At 45.0% G+C, this 22605-nt stretch overlaps 3 protein-coding genes across 4 annotated transcripts in view; 1 reads left to right on the top strand and 2 right to left on the bottom strand.

Moving 5' to 3' along the window:
• prkcha (protein kinase C, eta, a) overlaps nucleotides 1–5770 on the bottom strand; it is a 22978-nt gene extending 17208 nt beyond the window's left edge. The window contains exon 1 of the mRNA XM_053501589.1: nucleotides 5207–5770. Within this exon, the coding sequence (XP_053357564.1) occupies nucleotides 5207–5581 (375 nt within the window). The 5' untranslated portion in view covers nucleotides 5582–5770. The remainder of the gene's footprint in view (nucleotides 1–5206) is intronic.
• A 5800-nt stretch (nucleotides 5771–11570) lies between these two features.
• On the bottom strand, nucleotides 11571–18635 carry slc38a6 (solute carrier family 38 member 6). Of its 2 annotated transcripts, none has more exons than XM_053501593.1 (16): nucleotides 18473–18635; nucleotides 16834–16958; nucleotides 16618–16691; nucleotides 16408–16460; nucleotides 16236–16275; nucleotides 16051–16129; nucleotides 15875–15957; nucleotides 14878–14936; nucleotides 14462–14521; nucleotides 14308–14364; nucleotides 14096–14175; nucleotides 13741–13841; nucleotides 13043–13167; nucleotides 12635–12779; nucleotides 12308–12402; nucleotides 11571–12113 (listed from the first exon to the last, which is right to left on the bottom strand). In XM_053501593.1, exons 1-16 carry the CDS (start codon nucleotides 18545–18547, stop codon nucleotides 12030–12032), a joined length of 1335 nt encoding a protein of 444 aa, XP_053357568.1. In that variant the 5' UTR covers nucleotides 18548–18635; the 3' UTR covers nucleotides 11571–12029. The 2 variants fall into 2 exon arrangements, with proteins under 2 accessions (XP_053357568.1, XP_053357567.1); XM_053501592.1 differs by having other exon boundaries at nucleotides 14308–14367.
• trmt5 (tRNA methyltransferase 5) lies at nucleotides 17054–21981 on the top strand. The gene is made up of 6 exons (XM_053501591.1): nucleotides 17054–17167; nucleotides 18656–18831; nucleotides 19822–20417; nucleotides 20779–20903; nucleotides 21029–21689; nucleotides 21784–21981. Exons 2-6 carry the CDS (start codon nucleotides 18824–18826, stop codon nucleotides 21837–21839), a joined length of 1446 nt encoding a protein of 481 aa, XP_053357566.1. The 5' UTR covers nucleotides 17054–17167; nucleotides 18656–18823; the 3' UTR covers nucleotides 21840–21981.
• The last annotated feature ends 624 nt before the right edge of the window (nucleotides 21982–22605 follow it).

A 22605-nucleotide genomic window follows, 5' to 3' on the forward strand; every position in this document is an offset into this window, starting at 1 on the left:
GCCCCTCTCTGACTCTATCTGCCTCTCCCTGACTTTATCTGCCCCTCTCTAACTTTTACTGACTCTCTCTGACTCTAACTGCCTCTCTCTGACTCTCCCTGCCTCCCTCTGTCACTCCCCCCCTCTCCCCCCAGCACAGAGAGAGCAGTGCAGTGAGGGACGGATTTTATTTCCTTTAAAGGACGGTGAAGATAACTGCAGGAGGAAGTGGGATTAAACACTCTCGCTCACAACTCATCACAGCTAATTGTTAACACACACTATTTAAACTGACTGTGTGTGTGTGTGTGTGTGTGTGTGTGTGTGTGTGTGTGTGTGTGTGTGTGTGTGTGTGTGTGTGTGAGAGAGAGAGAGAGAGAGAGAGAGAGAAAGGCACTTCAACATACCCCCTGTACACACTATGTACATCCCCTCACACACAAACACACACACACACACACACACACACACACACACTCCATATGCTAGGGGAAATTTTCCATGAAGTTGAATCAGAATCATCTGCCCATGACGTGACTCTGTATATAGATATATATAGTTAAAATGTTCTTCTAACCTTTGCACAAATCACACACACGAACACACACACACACACACACACACACACACACACACACACACACACCAGGACTGGGGATTTAATCAAAAGCAACATTCAGATTCAGTGAGATATTATATTGCTTATGTAAATTTTTTTTTAAGTCTGTTAATACTTTTTTAAACACACACACACACACACACACACACAGTTAAAACATTCTCTCTCTCTCACACACACACACTGACACTGATAGAGTTTCACACACACTTGACAAGTGCTTTAAATATAACACACACTCCACGGGCACACGTCTGTAAGTGTCCCATGAATGTTTGTGCTGAAACCATCTCACACTCCACTGTAACACACACTACTGTCCTGCAGCAGCGCTGATCTGACCTGAAAAGTGGGGCAGGCTCCTGAATAAGAAGTGTGTGTGTGTGTGTGTGTGTGTGTGTGTGGGTGTGTATCAGCCTGTACGTGTGTGTGCATGTGTGTGTTGTGGTCATGCAAAGCAGAACAGTAAAGGAAACTCACACCTACTGCACGATGACGCTGAGATAGCACTTCATTGCCCAGCTCTGTGTGGTGTGTGTGTGTGTGTGTGTGTGTGTGTGTGTGTATAAGTGTGAGTGTGTGTTTGTGTGTGTGAAATGTCATTTTAACACCTCCTGCGAATGTTCTGCAGTCCAAAAAAAATGCACATATACACTTGGCCCCCCACCCTGCCCCCCTCACACACACACACACACACACACACACACACACACACACACAGCAGAGTGAAGATGAGAAGACTAAATATGGTCAGTCTGATCACAGCCTCCACATCCTGTATTCAGCCACACGCACACACACGCACACTCACACACACACACACACACACACACACACACACACTTGGACAGTGTCGCTCCTCTGCTTAAACACTCCATCATTAGTCTAGAATCTGCTTCAGAAGTTTTGGCACCCTTGGTAAAGCTGGGCATAAACAGCACTTTAGGTCAACAGTTACACAGTTTTATTTCACACTTAACTCTATAAAATATATTCATTTGATGAAAAACTAATACTTTCATACGACCACATGTCAGAAGTGTTGGCACCGTACGTAACTGCAGCGTGTTTCTATCTATAGCATGCTCTATCGTCACATCATTAAGGGTGCCAATATTAATGCAGCCGACTGTATAAGACGTATGTATATTTTACAATTCACAATAATTACACAATGTTATAATACAACTGTGTTGCATAGACAAACATTTGAATAGAAAGCAGCGGCTCGGGTTATTAGAGGTCGAATCAGCGTTCCTGATCAACGAGAACGCTACGGAAGCCTGCGTGGGACACAGCGTGGTTTTTTTATCTTTTGTAAGAATACAGACAAAGTAAAGGGAGGTCAGTGACTGTAATATGCAACAGTTTTTACGCAATGATTTTATTGGTGTTGGAGGAAAGGTTTGGGCTGAATGATGTGTTGAACAGAACCGTTTGAACGTCCGACCCAGATGACACGGGTGACTGAGAACACAGGAAGACTCCTCAAGCGTGAAGCGTCTCGTCTAACCCAGAGAAACTCGTCTCTCTGTCCTTATGAGAGTTCAACTCTCGCTTGTCTACTTTTACTTCTCCCTCACTCGCCACGTCTTGGACACGACCCTTCATGGACGCAAGCAGAGACGCTACTCAAGGACATTTCCCCGTCCAGCACTGGACAAGACACTGAACAGGACACCCGAGCTGGTGGAGTTTGCACACACTCTAAGTAAAGATGTAGTCAAAACCTGGTGAGGTTTTTCAATCTGTTTTTACTGATTTTTCCACATTAAGTCGAAGTGACAGGATAAGCTGTAGTCTGAATTTGTCCCTGCTGTAAAGTTAACAAAAAGAAACTTTTAAATTAAAAATTTCCCCGGAGCAGCATCATTAAGTCTTATCATTAAATTACAGGCAGAATTAAATATACAGAGATGTGAAGAGACACCGGAAGAAATTTATATTTAATACAATACTAGATTTCAAAGGTTTGAGACAAGGTGCGAGACAAAGCTGCTCGAAGATTTCCTTTTATTTTAAAACACACTGGATAATGTCCTGAAGAACCACAAACAGGGGAGGGGGGGGGGGGTTGAAGTCGTGTCGCTTAACTTTGGTATTATAAAACCACTGAGACTTTTTTCATATCTGTAAATGTTGATCACAATGTTGATATGACGATATCAGTATTACATCGTCTGATCACCAGCCGCAGCGACCCGGCCGCGTCGCAACACACCCCCTGCTCAAGTGCTCAAGTGTGCACCCTCTGTCATGACTGTTTAAACACTTCCCAGGGTCAACATTACAACTCTATAGTGCACTAAACTCCTGGTATACACACACACACACACACATAATGTTGTTCAGCTAAAGCTATAAAGGTGTGAGTGAGCATGTGTGTGTAATGAGTCATAGGAAGCAAACAAACATTATCAACAGGCAGTTTGTAACTGACATGGACGTCAGGTTAAATTTAATTTTTGTTTGTTGGAGACTTGTTAGTTGAACATGCTTAGAAAAGAGTCTTTTATTATGACGTTCGCACCGCATGTTGAGCGGGTCTATAGTTCTACTGTTTACTTTAATGCTTAAGGGTTAAAGGTCCAAAGTTAAAGATAATCTTTCAGATTAAAAGTTCAAGTTCTCCATCAGTAATAGGCAGCCAATAAAGTAAGTTTTTGCATTTATTTACCTAATGTTGATTGCATTGATGTGTATAAAGAAGATGCTGTATTTATTCTGTTTGTTCTCTTTTGATCTTTGTATTTATGTTATGCCTTTAGTTCTCACGGCATGTTAAGACTGGACGTTATCTTGCTGATGAACCTTTCAATAAATTGCCAGTCTTTAGATAATCTTTGTGCTCGTGAACTCATGGGGGGGGCAGGAGTGTGCACATACACACACACACACACACACACACACACCTGCAAACAAAGTGCTTAAATTATATGCCATAGAACAATTCAGTAAGTAGTACACTGTGCATTGTGTGTGTGTGTGTGTGTGTGTGTGTGAGTGTGTGTGTGTGTGTAAACACTTAAACAGGTCCCTGTTGTTATTCTGGTTTTAAACACTGATTTGTTGCCAGTTAATGAAATAAAAATAGATCAGTCACCGCTGTGCACTCGTTTCTCACACGCCTGCATCATGTCTATCGCCTTTAACAGCAGTAAGAGATCCATGACTAAAGGTACTACAGGCGTACCCTTGATGGTACAGGCCGGTGATCTTCGCTTTAGTACCCTTTCACAGAAATCTGTCTGTCTGTCTGTCTGTCTGTCTGTCAGGACAGATTTTGTCACAGCAACACACAAAACTGTCTGAACAGAATTCATTGAAACTTTCCCAGTCCTTCACTATTCGCCTGCAGTTAAACCTGCACCAAACTGTACAACAATAGAAAGGTTAAGGAGAAGGGAAGTTAAGAGCAGTTTTGTGCCAGATTATAAACCGCAAGTTTTATACCTGCGCACGCGTCAAACTGTGGGCGTGTCTTAAATCGACCACTGGACGGAATTTACTGGGACTTTTCCAGTACAGTACTTAAACATCTGCCTGAAATGTAACCGGCGCCAGAAGTGAAATCAGTGATAGGACGGCATTAATTGATAAAGATTTGACCAATTAAGGCATTAATTGGTAAAAATGTGTGACAGAACATTTCCTAAACAATGCATTCAGATACTTTGGACATGTCTACAGTCGTCTGAACTCGCATGTAGAGCTGTTACTCTGACTTTTAGCTAAGTGTTGTTCAGTACACACACTCCAAGCAAAAATGTGGACGATTAATGAGCGTTTAGGACAGCGGTTATGAATCAGATAATGTCAAACACGTCCGTTTAACTTACATGTTGGAGTTATTTTTTAACCATGATGGGAAGTGTCGGAGAGAGAGAGAGAGGGAGAGAGGGAGAGAGAGAGAGAGGGAGAGAGAGAGAGAGAAAGAGAGAAAGAGGGAGAGAGAGAGAGAGGGAGAGAGAGAGAAAGAGAGAGAGAAAGAGGGAGAGAGAGAGAGAGAGAGGGAGAGAGAGAGAGGGAGAGAGAGAGAGAGAAAGAGAGAAAGAGGGAGAGAGAGAGAGAGAGAGAGGAAAAAAGAGAGAGAGAGAGAGAGAGAGAAAAAGGGAGAGAGAGAGGAAGAAAAAGAGAGAGAGAGGGAGAGAGAGAAAGAGAGGGAAGAGAGAGAGAGGGAGAGAAAGAGAGAGAAAGAGAGAAAGAGGGAGAAAGAGAGAGAGAGGGAGAGAGAGAGGATTTAATAATCTACTGTATAATAATCTCCTAATGCTCTACTGTCTCAATGTAAACAAACACCTGCACCAATAGATATTAATTATTAAAGATAAAGTCAATATTTTGACTGGGATTAGTTATAAGATATTTTCACTTTATAAGTGAATTTTATTTTTAAACGCTGTTTTTGTCGTTTTAAGCCCAAAAAACTAATTACAGATTATTTTCAGCTGGTAAACACTTCTACAGAATCTTTATCGCCCTCACGCTAGTGTTACATACATCAGGTTATTTATATTGTTGAACTTTAAAATGCAGTGGTGCAACACACACACACACACACACACACAGAGAGGGAGGGAAGCGCGCACTCCCGGCGCGCGCACTCACCCATCCCTCGAAGGTCTCGTCGGGGCTCGCGCTCTTCCTCAGGTCCTCGAAGTGGATCGTGCAGTTCGCCACGAAGTCGTCGTAGCCGATCGGTGAGTCGTGGAAGACCGCGAGCTCCAGCGTCTGTCCGCAGCTGACGCACGCGCTGAACTCCTCGTTGTAGGTGGGCGCGTTGGTGCGCGGCTTGGAGCGGGTCTGTCCCACCGCGCGCTCGTCCACCTTCACCACCACGTAGGGGTCCAAGGCGGCGTGCGCGCCCAGGTTCAGGTTCAGGCCCGCTTTACCGAACGCGGCGGCGTGACGTGTGGACGCGCTGGTGGGCTTCAGGTCCACGGCCTCACCCACGCGCACCTTCAGGGAGCCGGTGAACCGCATCTGTCCCGAGAACTGAGACACACACACACACACAGTCTGTAGAGCACGAGCCGGGGGTCAGAGCGCGCGGCGCGGGGACATGACCGCCTGTCCTCCGGTACACCGAGCAGGTGCAGCCTGAATAGAAGAAAACAAGGAAGAGTTCACTTCTCTCTGTGTGTGTGTGTGTGTGTGTGTGCGCGGAAGAGACTCTACATGAGGAAGTGTGAGAGCCCTGTGTGTGTGTGTGTCAAACCCTGAGCTCGTGCACGCATCAGTGCGTAATTATGCGCTCAACTGAAACTGTTTATTTAGATCATTGAAACTAAAATATTAAATGTGAAAGTTTAACATAAAACTTCAGCAGCATTTACACCAGGGTCACATCCCTGTCCCACTATACACCAGGGTCACATCCCTGTCCCACTATACACCAGGGTCACATCCCTGTCCCACTATACACCAGGGTCACATCCCTGTCCCACTATACACCAGGGTCACATTCCTGTCCCACTATACACCAGGGTCACATCCCTGTCCCACTATACACCAGGTCACATCCCTGTCCCACTATACACCAGGGTCACATCCCTGTCCCACTATACACCAGGGTCACATCCCTGTCCCACTATACACCAGGGTCACATCCCTGTCCCACTATACACCAGGGTTACATCCCTGTCCCACTATACACCAGGGTTACATCCCTGTCCCACTATACACCAGGGTCACATCCCTGTCCCACTATACACCAGGGTCACATCCCTGTCCCACTATACACCAGGGTCACATCCCTGTCCCACTATACACCAGGGTCACATCCCTGTCCCACTATACACCAGGGTTACATCCCTGTCCCACTATACACCAGGGTTACATCCCTGTCCCACTATACACCAGGGTCACATCCCTGTCCCACTATACACCAGGGTCACATCCCTGTCCCACTATACACCAGGGTTACATCCCTGTCCCACTATACACCAGGGTCACATCCCTGTCCCACTATACACCAGGGTCACATCCCTGTCCCACTATACACCAGGGTTACATCCCTGTCCCACTATACACCAGGGTTACATCCCTGTCCCACTATACACCAGGGTCACATCCCTGTCCCACTATACACCAGGGTCACATCCCTGTCCCACTATACACCAGGGTCACATTTCTGTCCCACTATACACCAGGGTCACATCCCTGTCCCACTATACACCAGGGTCACATCCCTGTCCCACTATACACCAGGGTCACATCCCTGTCCCACTATACACCAGGGTCACATCCCTGTCCCACTATACACCAGGGTCACATCCCTGTCCCACTATACACCAGGGTCACATCCCTGTCCCACTATATACCAGGGTCACATCCCTGTCCCACTATACACCAGGGTCACATCCCTGTCCCACTATACACCAGGGTCACATCCCTGTCCCACTATATACCAGGGTCACATCCCTGTCCCACTATACACCAGGGTCACATCCCTGTCCCACTATACACCAGGGTCACATCCCTGTCCCACTATACACCAGGGTCACATCCCTGTCCCACTATATACCAGGGTCACATCCCTGTCCCACTATACACCAGGGTCACATCCCTGTCCCACTATACACCAGGGTCACATCCCTGTCCCACTATATACCAGGGTCACATCCCTGTCCCACTATACACCAGGGTCACATCCCTGTCCCACTATACACCAGGGTCACATCCCTGTCCCACTATACACCAGGGTCACATCCCTGTCCCACTATACACCAGGGTTACATCCCTGCTTCTGTCCCACTATACACCAGGGTTACACCGTGCACTTTACTCTACAACATGTGGATTTCACAGATCATTTACAGAATTAGGATGTTTTTTTAATAATCTGCTCTGTTTGGATGCTGATGTGCTGTTCAGTAATGTATAAACACACACACACATGCGCGCGCATTATAGGAGTAAATGTTAAACATAAAGTTTAAAGAACATGTACACCAGGGTTACATTTCTGCTTTTGTCCCACTTTATCCTCCTGAGACTCTACTGTAACATTACGGTCTCTTCTGACTGTTGACTCTCTTTATTCATAGCTGATAACTAAACATTTATCAACCAGGAAGAAGTTTAGCCAAATAATTATACCCAACAGTCCTGAGGACGGTGCAAACAGATTCTGTATATAAATGATGAAGTTGGGAGACAATGTCACGTCCTCATATGGAGACTCAAGAGAATAGAGATTTTTCTGTCATTTACAAAATTTTAATAATTTGTTCTGTTGGATGATGGTGTCATGTTCATGTGACATTGTATAAATAAACACACACACACACACTGCTCCTGGCCTGCTCATGTCCTGTGTTTAGGTTTGCGGAGGCTTGCTGCAGCTCAGCAGGTGTTACCGAGGTGAGTTGTTGTGTTGTTGTTGTTGTTGTTGTTGTTGCAGCTGGGGAGGAGAGGTTATTCCACGGTGCTCCTGATCGCTCAGGTGTAACAGGGCGCGGGGCAGACGTCGCTTCACACAGCACAGTGCTGGCGAACTGGGGACAGTTTAGCTGGCAGAGTTGTGGTGTTTGTAGGCAAAACAGCAGAAGTGCTGACTCCATGATGACGTGTTCATGTATCACTGGTTCTGTCCTGCTGAGAGGAGAAAGGTTTCCACACAGACATAAATAACAACATGAACTAATGTATTAAAATAAAACTGAAAAATTTTAATAATAGGGCAAAGAAAGGTCATAGCCCTAAAAAATACGCCAGTGTGTGTGTGTACATGTGTGTGTGTGTGTGTGTGTGTGTGGTTCATTACCTAGGTAGGTCAGTGTTTTTGTTTACATTATCAACTTTACTTATCTCACATCTGGATTGTGTTGCCAGATTGTGGTCTAATGCTTTATTCAGAATTCTGAAGTGTCTAAGGCACATCAGTTTTCTTACGCACAATCTGTGAAAGTGACCAAAAGGACTGATTTAGACTAAATTAAAATGTTTATAAAGCTTCAAAAGTATAAAAATGTAGACTGTGTTTAAAAGGATGTGTCACAGAAACAGCCTGTAACCTGAGAAAGCGATTGAGGTAAGCGCCTACGTAGTGGTGATCACTATGGCGACACACCCTCTGACAAGCTCAAAAGTGAAAACAATATTAAAATGAGGTGAACCTGCTGAGGACACACTCATCTACACGCGATTTCTACACAGATGGCTTATTCTTAGTGTTTCAGCCTGAAGGTACGATTAAAATGGAGGCCTCCATGAAAGCATGTGCTGTGTAGCAATAAGCTAGCACGCTAACACCAGCGATCCCTCGTGTAGAATAAACCAGCAAATGTGATTGAGGGTGACTGCTCTGGATCTACTATACACTCGCTTAAAGTGGTGAGGTGGTGTTTTATTGACTGTTGATGTTGTGAGTGTCCTTGCTGACGTGACATCATACACACTGAACCCAAAGTGGAGGACGTGTTCCTGATCTTCTTAGTCTTCTCCCTAGTCTGAAGTCAGAACTTCCAGTGGAACAGGGATGGAATTGTCAGTGAAATGTGTGTTACAATATCAACAGTCCCATGGTCTAGTTAGTGTTACAGTAATAACGGTCCTCCTGTCTAAGATGTGCTGCATAAATAATGGTTCCCCTGCATTTTGTGTGATGTGTGTTACAGTAGTAGTGGTTCCTCATCACACTGTATTAGTGTCACAGTAAATACAATCACCTGTTTAATGAGTGTTACAGTAAACACGGTCCCCATGTGTGATGGTGTTGCAGTAAATACAGTCCCCAGTTGAATGAGTTCTGCATAATTACTGTATCGTTCTTAATAGGTGTTACAGAAAAGAAAAAAAAAACACACTCTCACACACACACACAGACCCTGGGCTGGTGGACAGGTGGCCCTGTGAGCCGGACCTCAGTGTGTTGCCTGAGAGACTTCCAGCCTTTGTGACCCTGTAACCTCCTAATTTGCCGTCTGACCCACATGTAAAACGACGGACCAGAGGCCACTGGTTTTGTGTGACTGGGTGGGAAAGAGACTCTCAGGACCGAGCTGCAGCCAGACAGTAAAAGATTCTGGATGGTTCTGTCTCAAATTACTGACTAAAGTTCTGGACTACTGAGATCCTGAATGTTTGTAGTGAAGCAAAGTCACTTTGCTAAACAAATGCCTAAAGAGGATATGCAACGCACGCACACACACACACACACACACACACACACACCCCTGAGACAGAACATGACAGAACGAATAAGAGCAGAATTCAGAACTGAAATAAAATAAACCCAATAAAAAGTGAACTATATATTATGATTATTATTATTATTATTATCATTCTGCCCCCGTGTGGTGGGATCTGACAGCACATCCGACTAAACACATTGAAAAACATCATTAACTAATTGATCAGCTGACACCCGGGGGTGATGAGATGTGTGTCACAGTAAATACAGTCCCGCTGTCTAATGAGTGTCACAGTAAATACAGTCCCCTTGTCTAATGAGTGTCACAGTAAATACAGTCCCCCTGTCTAATGAGTGTCACAGTAAATACAGTCCCCCTGTCTAATGAGTGTCACAGTAAATACAGTCCCCTTGTCTAATGAGTGTCACAGTAAATACAGTCCCCCTGTCTAATGAGTGTCACAGTAAATACAGTCCCCTTGTCTAATGAGTGTCACAGTAAATACAGTCCCCTTGTCTAATGAGTGTCACAGTAAATACAGTCCCCCTGTCTAATGAGTGTCACAGTAAATACAGTCCCGCTGTCTACACTAATTAATGAGTGTCACAGTAAATATAGTCCCTCTGTGTAATGAGGGTTACAGTAAATACAGTCCCCCGGTCTAATGAGTGTCACAGTAAATACAGTCCCCCTGTCTAATTAGTGTCACAGTAAATACAGTCCCCTGTCTAATGAGTGTCACAGTAAATACAGTCCCCTTGTCTAATGAGTGTCACAGTAAATACAGTCCCCTTGTCTAATGAGGATCACAGTAAATACAGTCCCCTTGTCTAATGAGTGTCACAGTAAATACAGTCGCCCTGTCTAATGAGTGTCACAGTAAATACAGTCCCCATGTCTAATGAGTGTTACAGTAAATACAGTCCCCTTGTCTAATGAGGGTCACAGTTAATACAGTCCCCCTGTCTAATGAGGGTCACAGTAAATACAGTCCCCTTGTCTAATTAGTGTTACAGTAAATACAGTCCCCCTGTCTAATTAGTGTTACAGTAAATACAGTCCCCCTGTCTAATTAGTGTCACAGTAAATATAGTCCCTCTGTGTAATGAGGGTTACAGTAAATACAGTCCCCCTGTCTAATGAGTGTCACAGTAAATACAGTCCCCCTGTCTAATGAGTGTCACAGTAAATACAGTCCCCCTGTCTAATGAGTGTCACAGTAAATACAGTCCCCCTGTCTAATGAGTGTCACAGTAAATACAGTCCCCCTGTCTAATTAGTGTCACAGTAAATACAGTCCCCCTGTCTAATTAGTGTCACAGTAAATACAGTCCCCCTGTCTAATGAGTGTCACAGTAAATACAGTCGCCCTGTCTAATGAGTGTCACAGTAGATACAGTCCCCCTGTCTAATGAGTGTCACAGTAGATACAGTCCCCCTGTCTAATGAGTGTTACAGTTAATACAGTCCCCCTGTCTAATGAGGATCACAGTAAATACAGTCCCCTTGTCTAATTAGTGTTACAGTAAATACAGTCCCCTGTCTAATGAGTGTTACAGTAAATACAGTCCCCCTGTCTAATAAGTGTTACAGTAAATACAGTCCCCTTGTCTAATGAGGGTCACAGTTAATACAGTCCCCCTGTTTAATGTGTTAAAATGGTTCCTTAATGTGGGTTACAGTAATAACAGTTACACTAATAATTAATTAGTGTTACATTACCTACAGACCCCTTAATTAATGTTTTACACACACACACACACACACACACACACACAAACAGACAATCACTTACTCATTCACACGCAGAGACATGAATGATTCAAACACCAGCGTTTTCCTTTTATTATTCAGCAAAGTGAAAACACATACACACACACACACACACACACACACACACACACAGAGGAAGTGATGATATGTATATACAAATTGAGAACGAGTCCTTCTCAGGCCGTGTTGATCAGCAGAATACTTTCACATCAGCAGTAAAACTGTGTGTGTTAAATATTAATTGGGTTTATGATTCAGTGTGTGTGTTTAATATTCGGGTCGGTATTTTGCGCAGTACAGTAATAATGGTCCCCCTGTCTGAGAGTGTAAACTGGCTCCTGTATTGTACGTTTTAGTGCTTAAAGCTGTGTCTGTGTTACAGTAATATTGGTCCCCCTGTGTAATTAAACAGTAAACGCGTGTTCCACTGATAACAGTTCCTCTTTTAATCACTCTGTTGAGCGTCAATGTGCAAATGTCTGCAGGAATGGAAGGAAAGGTCAGAGGTCAAAAGGTTGAGGTCAGGATTCCTGGACCCATGAAATGATGATGATAATCAGGCTCAGCAACCCTACAAACACACCAAACACCACGAGAGCAACAGCCTAGCATAGAGAGAGAGAGAGAATGTTTTAATTTTCAGCAGCAGTGTGTTAACCGTCTCATAATTAGCTGACATATAACTCACAGTAGAGCCTGAAAGGTCTAAACTCTGTGGCACAAAAATGTGGGACAAGTGTGTGTGTGTGTGTGTGTGTGTGTGTGTGTGTGTGTGTGTGTGTGTGTGTGTGTTTCTCACCCCAATTGAAGAGGCAGAGCCGATGTGGTCATTACTGACACGGAGATAAAATAGACCAGGATACACAAATAGCAAACAGGTTGAGGTAGTGGAACCTGGAGAAAGCACACGCGCACACACACACACACACACACACACACACACACACACACAGAGTAAACAGTAAACAGTAAAGTCATGAGAAATGATTTTTGTTAGTCTAAGTGACTATATTAGTTATATATAAGTATGCAATTCTAACACACAAACACACACAGAGGTACATAGATGCAGGTGTACACACACACACACAGGCTCTTACACACATACATACAAATAGACACACACCTACGACTCCGAAGACGTTCCTGATGTTGGGGACGTAGATGGCCAGCAGCTCGATGATCAGCAGGAGGATAAACGTGGAGACGCAGTGAGACAGCCAGGAGAACGGTCTCTCTCCTCTGAGTAACAATAACACTGCTTTACGAGCCTGAGAGACAGACAGAGAGACAGACAGATAGACATATGTAAATAAACTCTAGGCTCTAGCCCATGGGAGTCTTCTGATTGTATCTGCTGTATTATAAATAACATTGTTGTCTGTATGATATCATTACAGACAGGTGAGACAGGTACAGAGGGGTGAGACAGGTACAGAGGGGTGAGACAGGTACAGATGGGTGCAGACGGGTTCAAAGGGGTGAGACAGGCACAAACAGGTTGAGAGAGAACCCAGACTTTTCCCAGACTCACAGGGAAGTGAATGAGCGGCACGGTGAGCAGCACAGCCACCAGGATCATCAGACGCACCGACATCACCAGCATGTCATGTGGGAGGTAAAGGTCATAACCTTGCAACAACTCAGAGTCCACCTGACCTGAAACGCACACACACACACACACACACACACACAGTTACATATGTGATCGATGTGATCAATAAAATAGTTAAGTTGTTAAAGTTGTTTTGTAAGTATTATTAGTGCTGTCACATCGCTAACATTTCAATAAATTAACATAATAAAAGAGTGTAGTTAATCAAATTAATAACAGCAAAAGGTTTATTAATGATTTTAACTACTAGGTAATTAATCATATTAACAGTGATAGTTCAAGAATAAATACATTTTAAATTCACACACTCATTCACACACTCATTCACACACTCATTCACACACTCATTCACACACTCATTCACACACTCATTCACACACTCATTCACACACTCATTCACACACTCTGAGTGATTCTGAACCACCGGTCAGCCTACAGCGTGTCTTTGGACTCTGGGAGGAAACCAGAGACCCCGGAGGAAACCCCATCATTACAGAGTTTATATACAGTGGATCTGACTCTGGGCTGCCGCGGCTTACACTTACACTTCTCCCTGCGTTTCTCTCACACAGGACACGAACGCTGAGCGTTAGTCCCGCGCGTCCCATCTCGCTTACCGTAGAAGGTGAGGTAGCCGAAGAGGGCGGAGACCAGGTAGACCAGGAAGCTGAGGAAGATGCTCACATTGGCCACGCCCTGCATCCTGCGCTTGGAGGGTCTGTCTCACACACACACACACACACACACACACACACACACACAAACACATTTCATTCAGTGTTAGAAGCTGTTTTGAAAAAAAGTGTTTGAATAAAGTAAACAGAGACAAATTAATTAAACTGTAACGGTAGTTTTCAACACTTTAATCAATATTTGTTTGTAAAACCTTTTTTGTAATAGACAGCTGGTTGTCCCAATCATTAATAAGTGTTTTAATTTGTGTGTGTGTGTGTGTGTGTGTAAGAGACTGACCGCTGGAGCTCACAGTAAATGGGCAGCACTGCAGTGTGACACAGGAAGGAGAACGCCATAGTGGGGATGGCATAGGCACTCTGCAACACACACACACACACACACACAGAGCAGTGTGTTAAAATTGAGTCTGTTCATCAATTCATTTGTCTGTTTAACTCAAGGACAGTGTGTGTGTGTGTGTGTGTGTGTGTGTGTGTGTGTGGTCTCACCTTACTGGAGAAGATGAAGAGCTGAGCGCTGCAGTCTGAGAGAGACGAGTTAGTGATCTGCTAAACACACACAGACGCTCATTAAAAACAAAAAAGTCACTGCATGTGTGTGTGTGTGTGTGCGAGTGTCTGAGCGAGTGTGGTAGTGTGTTACCTTGGTGACAGTAGAGTTGTCAGGCAGTGGACACGGTACTGACCATTTCTTCACCACCACCTGAACACAACAAGCCGATCAGTCACTGATTAATATTCACAGAATCCTGCGCTCTGATTGGTCAGAAGGTGTTGATTAGTTCTCTATAACAACGGTTAATGTGCCCACTCGAAGACGTTACGGTCTCCTTGGCAACGGCTCGTCCACAGGGACGTGTAAAACACGTGATAAATGGATTAAACAGGCATGTAATTGTTGATATGGAGACTTTATTTGAGGAAGGAGTCTCCAGTGTCAGAGGGGTCTGAGACTAAGTGTGAGTGAGTGTAACTGGAAACGGATAAAAGGCGCGGCACGCTGGTTATTAAACGGTTAAGTGTTATTAACGGTGTGTAGCAGGAGTTAAATAAACTCACCACGGCGGCAAAAAAGAGCATGAAGAAGAACGACAGGCTGCTGCTGTAACCCAGGCAACCTGTCAGGACACAACAGAGAAGGACGCACAATCAAATGTCTCGCGCAAAACATCAATGATCCCAACCAAACCGGATTAAAAAAAGCACATTCCACAGAGACTGCTCTTTTGTCTAGCACAGAGAAGCTCCATGCTGTTGGATGAGCTAAACTGTCACCTGTCCTCGTCCTTATGGACCACAAGATTCTCCTGTCTGTCCTTATGAGCCTTGGAATCTGTGGCATGACACGGCCATGGGTCGCTTCCTACCTAGAAGATGTCAGGAATCCACATCTGCTCCACGCAGACTCTCCACTGGTGTCCCACAGGGTCCAGTACTGGGTCCTCTTCTGTCGTCCAGCTGCATGTCTCGTCTTCAACCTTCCCACGTTCTCCCACCCCCACTTCTCCACTCCCTGTAGCTCCTGTATCAAATTCGAAACCCTGATGTTCGCCTACAAAGCTAAAAACGTCCCAGCACCCACTTACCTCCCAGCTCTAATCACACCACGCACCGCACCACGTTCCCTCCGATCCTCCAGCGCGGTTTGTCCCATCGTCTCTCAGTTTTCTCTAGATGTCCGTACAGCTGAGTCGTTGGTAATCTTTAAACAAAACCTCAAGACCTATCTGTTTCTTCAATACTTGATTTAATCCCCTTAAACCCCCTTATAGTTAGTAACCCAGAGTAACCCAGAGTAACCCAGAGTAACCCAGAGTAACCCTAAGTAACCCAGAGTAACCCAGAGTAACCCAGAGTAACCCAGAGTACGGATCTATTTTATAACTGAAACTACAAAGCACTTTTGTAAGTCGCTCTGGATAAAAGAGTCCGCCACATGCCTAAATGTAAATGTAAATAGTTTACACACATACACATATGATAAAGAGCAAAGATCATCATAAACCTAATGCTCACACACACACACACACACACACAGTCGCCAGTGACAGCTTACCGATTTTGGGCAGCAGAGCGAGAGGAAGCACCACACACACCGTGACCAGGATCAATAACCACACACCATTCTCATACCACATGCTGCAACACACACACACACACACACAGGAAATGTACAGTTTTTAAACAAACCCCACTAAGTTGCACTGATATGGAGAAATAAATATATTTTACCCAGAATGCTCTGCTCCCAGGAAGCCGTCGATGGTGGGAGGAAGCTCGATCTTTAGGATGAACATGTAGGAAGCCATGGCTGTGGAGAGAGGGGGGGGTACCACTGTTACCTAGCTCTGTGTGTGTGTGTGTGTGTGTGTGTGTGTGTGTGTGTGTGTGTGTGTGTTCTCACGTTCACTCCTCACCTCCCATATTCTGGATCAGGATGGTACACGCCACCAGCACCTTACACACAAAAACACACACACCGAGACATGACTAAAAAGTTGTGTGTGTGTGTGTGTGTGTGTGTGTGTGTGTGTGTATGTGTGTGTAGCTGAATCCGAGGCAGAGGCAGGTAGATAACTAAACTCTCACCTTTCCGGGTTTGTTAAAGGCTCTCTCGCCCAGACCCTCATACGAGGTCAGACCTGCACGCATTGACAAACAAACAAACAAACATATTAAATGCTGAACTCGTGCTGCTGTTAGAAACAGGGAGAACGCAGGAAATCAAGCCTCAGAGCGAAGGGGTCACATGAGCAGGATAGAGGGGAAAGTGGTGAGAGAGGTTAAAGGTCACGTCACCTGTCTGGTCACACAGTGTGAGTAGGAGGTGGATGGAGTAGGCGGCCAAACTGGAGACCAGCAACAACAAAATACTGCACAGAACACACAGGCAGTTTAACGCTGTGTGTGTGTGTGTAATAAAGCATGCAGTGGATGAAGCTACAGCTGCTGCTCATCTGCTGTGTTTAGTGCAGCGCAGCAGGAAGAGGAGGAGGAGGAGGGTTCAAAGCTCACCTGAAGCCCAGCACACCTGTACAGGCCACGGCGTACGCCAAGCCCAGGATCCCGCTGCCCATGATGGCGTTCATCAGATTAAACACCGAGAAGGTGAACGAGGAGCCTGTGGAGACCTGAACATTCTGAGAGACAGAGAGAGAAATATTACTGTTCACAACAGGAGTGTGTCTCAAAGTTTCTGTCTGTGTCTCATTGTCCTTATTCAGGAGGAACGTGACGTCCTGAACTCATTAAAGTTTACATTTAAACACCACACATGGGTAAAGGAGTCAGATTAACTAACACAGCTGGAAAAACAGACAGTCTTACGAGCAGTGTGGAGTAAATGATGGTGAGTGTAACCACAGATGTTCAGTGTTTATCATCAGGTTTATTACTTTCTTATTTATTACTTTTTACATTATAATTTTATGAAGACAGGTTTAATTGTTTTGTCTCTAAAAGCCTAGACATGTTTAATGCTTCACCTGCAGCATTAACATGTGTGTGTGTGTGTGTGTGTGTGTGTGTGTGTGTGTGTGCGGATGCTGCAGGATGCAGGATATACACATTACATGACCTCCATCACACCTTCCTGTGTATCACACACACAGTGTTTTAGTTTTCTTTACTTAAGTTAAACCTGTCACGGAGATTGAGCTAATGAATTAAAAAGGAAACTATTATACATCATTTAGTTTTTAATTATTTTGGGACAAATTAGGAAGGAATAATAAAAAAAGCCATTTCCTGCATTTTGATTGGCTGGAAAAATGCACTTTCACACAGGGCCAAGAGAAACAGGGCACACATTTTGGGAGAAAAATCAAACTTTCGGGAATCCCAGGTCTGTGCAGTATTTCATCTGGAACATTAACACACATCTAAAATTTACAGTGACTTTGTAAAAGGGAGTAGAATATGGCATTAAACACCACGGCCTGTTACATGTTGTACCAGACCAGCACTCTGTCTAATTATTAGTTATTAGTAGTAGTATTACTCCTGGTAGTGATAAAGGGAACAGAACAGTCTATTACAACATAATAGACAGAAAAACGCAACAGCTGTTTGACTTTGTTGTCTTTTAGCCCCATGACATTTTAACTGATCACCACACCACACACAGCAAGCGAAACTAACAGGTCAGCAGGAACGGCTGAACAGAAAACAGAAGGGCGAAGAGCAAAAGACTGACACGTGACAGCACGAGGAACGAGATCCTTCAGAGTGCCTGATCCAGATGATGATCACACACGGTGAGATTTCTCAGAGACAAAAAGAGAGAGGTTTAAAGGGTCAGTTGAGGATCAGATGCACTTTCAGGAGATCCTGAGAGGTCAGATGTTAAACAGAAAGCAAGTGCATGTCAGTGTGTTCCTTATGATCTCTCCATGATTCACATTTACACCTTTTTCTGTTCGATCTTGTCTTTTTTGGACATTTCTAGTGTGTATACATCTTTAAACCTGTGTGTTCATACAGTTTGACACACTTATGTTACCAACTCACACACACTTCTAGACATTTTCTTTTCAAATTTTCTTTTCATTTTTGTGAGGCTGCTTTAAAACAATATTAAAAATAAATTAAAGTTGTGTGTGTGTGTGTGTGTGTGTGTGTGTGTATGTGTGTGTGTGTGTGAGAGACATGTCACCTGTCCCAGCAGTGGCGCTGACTCCTCCCCCTCTCCCTCACTCTGCACCGTGGTGTTCTCTCTCTCTGTCCTCATTTTCCTCTCTCTCTCTCTCTTTCTCTCTCTACACTCTTCTCATTATTTATTAAAACTAAACTCCCTTCTCTTCTCTTCTCCCTCCTGACGCGCCGCGCTGCCTCTCAGCCCTGATCTCCTGGTCATATGATCACACGGAATGTTTATGTGTCGATTATTGATGACGTTTCATCCCCTCAACTAGAGCCGCTCCGCTCGCGACCAATCAGATAGAGGGCGAGCGCGTCGCCTAAAGATGACGTAAAGAAACAGCTCCTCGCGCGTGTCGCCGGTGGGATGTTAAGGTGAGTGAAGCGGCGGAATAAAACGGTTTAAACGTACTTTATTTAAGGAAGTGTGCATGTGTTGTTAGTAAAGGATTAAATAAAACATGTGGAGGGTCTGGGGTTAAACTAAGACCTTCAGGTTTGTCCACAGAAGCGGATAATAGAAACCGAACTGCAGCTGATCCAGGACCTGTCACATTAAACACAGCTGCAGGGTTTTTAGTTTGTTAGTTTTAGCAGCTGATCCAGGACCTGTCACATTAAACACAGCTGCAGGGTTTTTAGTTTGTTAGTTTTAGCAGCTGATCCAGGACCTGTCACATTAAACACAGCTGCAGGGTTTTTAGTTTATATTAGTTTTAGCAGCTGATCCAGGACCTGTCACATTAAACACAGCTGCAGGGTTTTTAGTTTATATTAGTTTTAGCAGCTGATCCAGGACCTGTCACATTAAACACAGCTGCAGGGTTTTTAGTTTATATTAGTTTTAGCAGCTGATCCAGGACCTGTCACATTAAACACAGCTGCAGGGTTTTTAGTTTATATTAGTTTTAGCAGCTGATCCAGGACCTGTCACATTAAACACAGCTGCAGGGTTTTTAGTTTATATTAGTTTTAGCAGCTGATCCAGGACCTGTCACATTAAACACAGCTGCAGGGTTTTTAGTTTATATTAGTTTTAGCAGCTGATCCAGGACCTGTCACATTAAACACAGCTGCAGGGTTTTTTAGTTTGTTAGTTTTAGCAGCTGATCCAGGACCTGTCAGTTATTAGTTATGCACCCTTTTCTACTTCTCAAGAAATAAACACACAAAAGCACAAGATGTGTAATTTCTTACTCTGAATACGACAGTGTGAATGTCCATGACAGGTTTGTGTAGTTCAGTTAATAAAATCCACACAGTTTTGACTTAATCATCATTAAATTCATCATATTTTTATTCACATGCCCTCTGTGAAACAATGATTACTACATACCCTTGTGTGTGTGTGTTTTGTGACTACAGCAGCGTTCCCAGGCTGCTCTCTCTCCTCTTTGTTCCTCGCCGTGTTGGACTCCATCGCGTCCTCTCCTCCTGTCTCGTCCCAGGGGACGTCTCTGTGCTTCGTGCACGATCGTCGGTCATGATGGACCCCGAGCTCGGTCTGTACCGCGCCCCCGCTGCTGTACGAGGGATGACCGTCCTCGAGCGCGACGCCTTCACACAGACAGTGCTAGTTCCTGCCATACGGATCCCCACCCCCGTCCTCAACCGACTCGTTAAGAGCCTCAAGAAGGTGGCGCTGCAGAGGCCAGGTCTCAAGCGGGTCGTAGATGACGACGAGGCGGACGCAGAGCACCGGCTGCTCCTGCTCGACCCTCAGAGCGTCGAGTCTGCCGAGTCGTTCGGTCCCGAGGAGGCGGCGGCCCTGAAGGCGTTCGGGGTGGAGCCAGAGATCAGACGCTACCAGCTCAAACTGACGTACGAGAACCTGAAGAGCGAGGAGGTTCTGCGCGCTGTGCTTCCTGAAGGACAGGACGTGACGTCAGGGTTCAGTCGAGTGGGACACATCGCGCACATGAACCTCCGAGACCACCAGCTGCCGTATAAACACCTGATAGGTGAGGAAAGGGGCGGGGCAACACATCAGGCTTACATGGTACAGCTATTCATAAAACACATCATACAACCTTACTGAATTAAACCAGCCTAATATTGATGAAGGCATGAGTGCAAAAGTTAGCGCGCCCTTAAAGATAAAATCATGAACTGTAATTTATCAACAGTCAGTTTGGTTTCACACAAAAATGTCCCAGTAGCGTGAGGTAAGGTGTTAGTAATGAGATCAGACAAGGTTCCAGACCAAGGGAGAATAGGGAGGGGTTACAAACCCTAGGTGAACGTTTGTTTGGAGAAATTAAACTTGAGTATGAGTATATAATACAGTGAGGTTGAGGTGTGTGTGTGTCTGTGTATCCGCAGGTCAGGTGATCATGGATAAGAACCCGGGTGTCACCTGCGTGGTGAACAAAACCAACACCATCGACTCGACCTACAGATTCTTTCAGATGGAGGTTCTGGCTGGAGAAAACAACATGGTGGCCAAGGTGAGGTGGAGAGAAAGCGTTCACACAGCACTAATCATCATCGTCATCATTAATCCTAATCCTGTACAAGTGATGTTTGTTACGACTGCGATCTAATTAGCCGCGGGTTCTCTCCTGTGCTGCAGGTGAAGGAGAACGGCGTGTCGTACGAGTTTGATTTCTCACGTGTGTACTGGAACCCTCGTCTCAGCACCGAGCACGAGCGAGTCGTTTCTCTGCTCCGCCGTGGAGACGTGGTGTTCGACGTCTTCGCCGGAGTCGGACCCTTCGCCGTGTTAGCGGCGCGTCGCGGCTGCTCCGTTTTCGCCAACGACCTCAACCCCGAGTCCTACAAGTGGCTTCGACACAACAGCAAGCTCAACAAGGTTGACTCCAAGGTAACGACCTTTAACCTCGATGGCCGGGAGTTCATTCAAGGCCCAATGCGAGAGCGTCTCCCTGATCTGATCAGGAACTCAGGTCCTTCCTCCTCTATCCACGTCATCATGAACCTCCCGGCGTTAGCTCTCGACTTTCTCGACGCGTTCAGGGGCCTGCTGCGGGGTGAGACGGACCCGGGTCCTGATAACACCGTCCTGCCCCGGGTCCACGTCTACGGCTTCTCCAAAGAGGACGAGCCTGAGAGGGACGTGCTGGAGCGCGCCGAGCTGAGGTTAGGGACTTCGCTGAAAGGACGGTGTGACGTGCACATGGTGAGAAATGTGGCGCCGAACAAGGAGATGATGTGTGTGAGCTTCAGCATGCCGAGAGACGTGCTGTACACACAAGACGTGCAGGAGGAGGAGGGTGGGTCTTTCTCTCTCTCTCTCACACACACACACACACACACACACACACAAACGTATACACTATAACCCTTTCCTCTGTCTCGTTGCTCCAGGTTGCTCAGAAGAACCGTCGCCGAAGCGGCTGAAACACGAGCAGACGTCGTCATAAACTCATCTGTCTGGACAATCAGAATGTTTCTGTTTTATGATTTATTTCTTTTTATGTATGATCTCACAGAGAAAGAATCCACGCTTTCTGTTTAAATCTGTAAATAAAATATTTAACCCCATTTTAAACTGGTGTTAATTTAAGACCACTTGCTCAGTGTGTAAGCAGCTTTATTTCTCTGAATGTTTTATTAAGAAGTATAGATTACACTTCATTTTATTAAACTGTCTATAATTCTGCACTGGCTAATTACACAGAGCGGTTCTACTTTCATGTCAATAATTTCACTAGACAGTGTGTTAAATGACTTGTGAAGTATGACTTGTGTGTAAGTTTACAATCACCTGCGTGATACAGAGTGCGTCAGATCAGCCCTGGGCTGTTGATAGCTGGACTCCACAAGACCTTAACTAAATTTACAACTAAACACCTATAAATATGTGCACCCCTTTCATGTTAACTTTCTGAACATTGCCCTAATTCCAAATCCCAGAAAGCACACGGGTAAGAAATGTGTTGCTGTGTCGTGGAGGCGCTCTGAACCCAGTCGTCTGGACATGTTAGTCTGGCCCTGACTCACTCTGGTTCTTGCACTTCGCCCATTTTTCCAGCTTCCAGCACATCGACTTTAATACCAGACACGTCACTTAACTCAGGATTAACGTGAGAGTACTTTATATTTTTCCCTGAGTTAAAAAAAAACCTTAAAACTATAGATGGGTGGAACCACTGTCAATCATGTTCTTGATTGACAGTGGCTCCTGCT

The sequence above is a fragment of the Clarias gariepinus genome, chromosome 8, assembly GCF_024256425.1.
Source record: "Clarias gariepinus isolate MV-2021 ecotype Netherlands chromosome 8, CGAR_prim_01v2, whole genome shotgun sequence".
Taxonomy (NCBI): Eukaryota; Metazoa; Chordata; class Actinopteri; order Siluriformes; family Clariidae; genus Clarias; species Clarias gariepinus.

Bases quoted from the DNA above. Each gene is read 5' to 3' on its own strand.
- trmt5 (XM_053501591.1), top strand. The intron at 20,418-20,778 runs GTGAGGAAAGGG...GTGTATCCGCAG, and splicing joins GCCGTATAAACACCTGATAG to GTCAGGTGATCATGGATAAG. The intron at 21,690-21,783 runs GTGGGTCTTTCT...TCGTTGCTCCAG, and splicing joins AGACGTGCAGGAGGAGGAGG to GTTGCTCAGAAGAACCGTCG.
- slc38a6 (XM_053501592.1), bottom strand. From the start codon at position 18,547: ATGAGGACAGAGAGAGAGAACACCACGGTGCAGAGTGAGGGAGAGGGG. The intron at 12,780-13,042 runs GTGAGTCTGGGA...TCTGTCTCTCAG, and splicing joins TGCCGCTCATTCACTTCCCT to GCTCGTAAAGCAGTGTTATT. The intron at 12,114-12,307 runs GTGAGAAACACA...TCTCTATGCTAG, and splicing joins GCTCTGCCTCTTCAATTGGG to GCTGTTGCTCTCGTGGTGTT.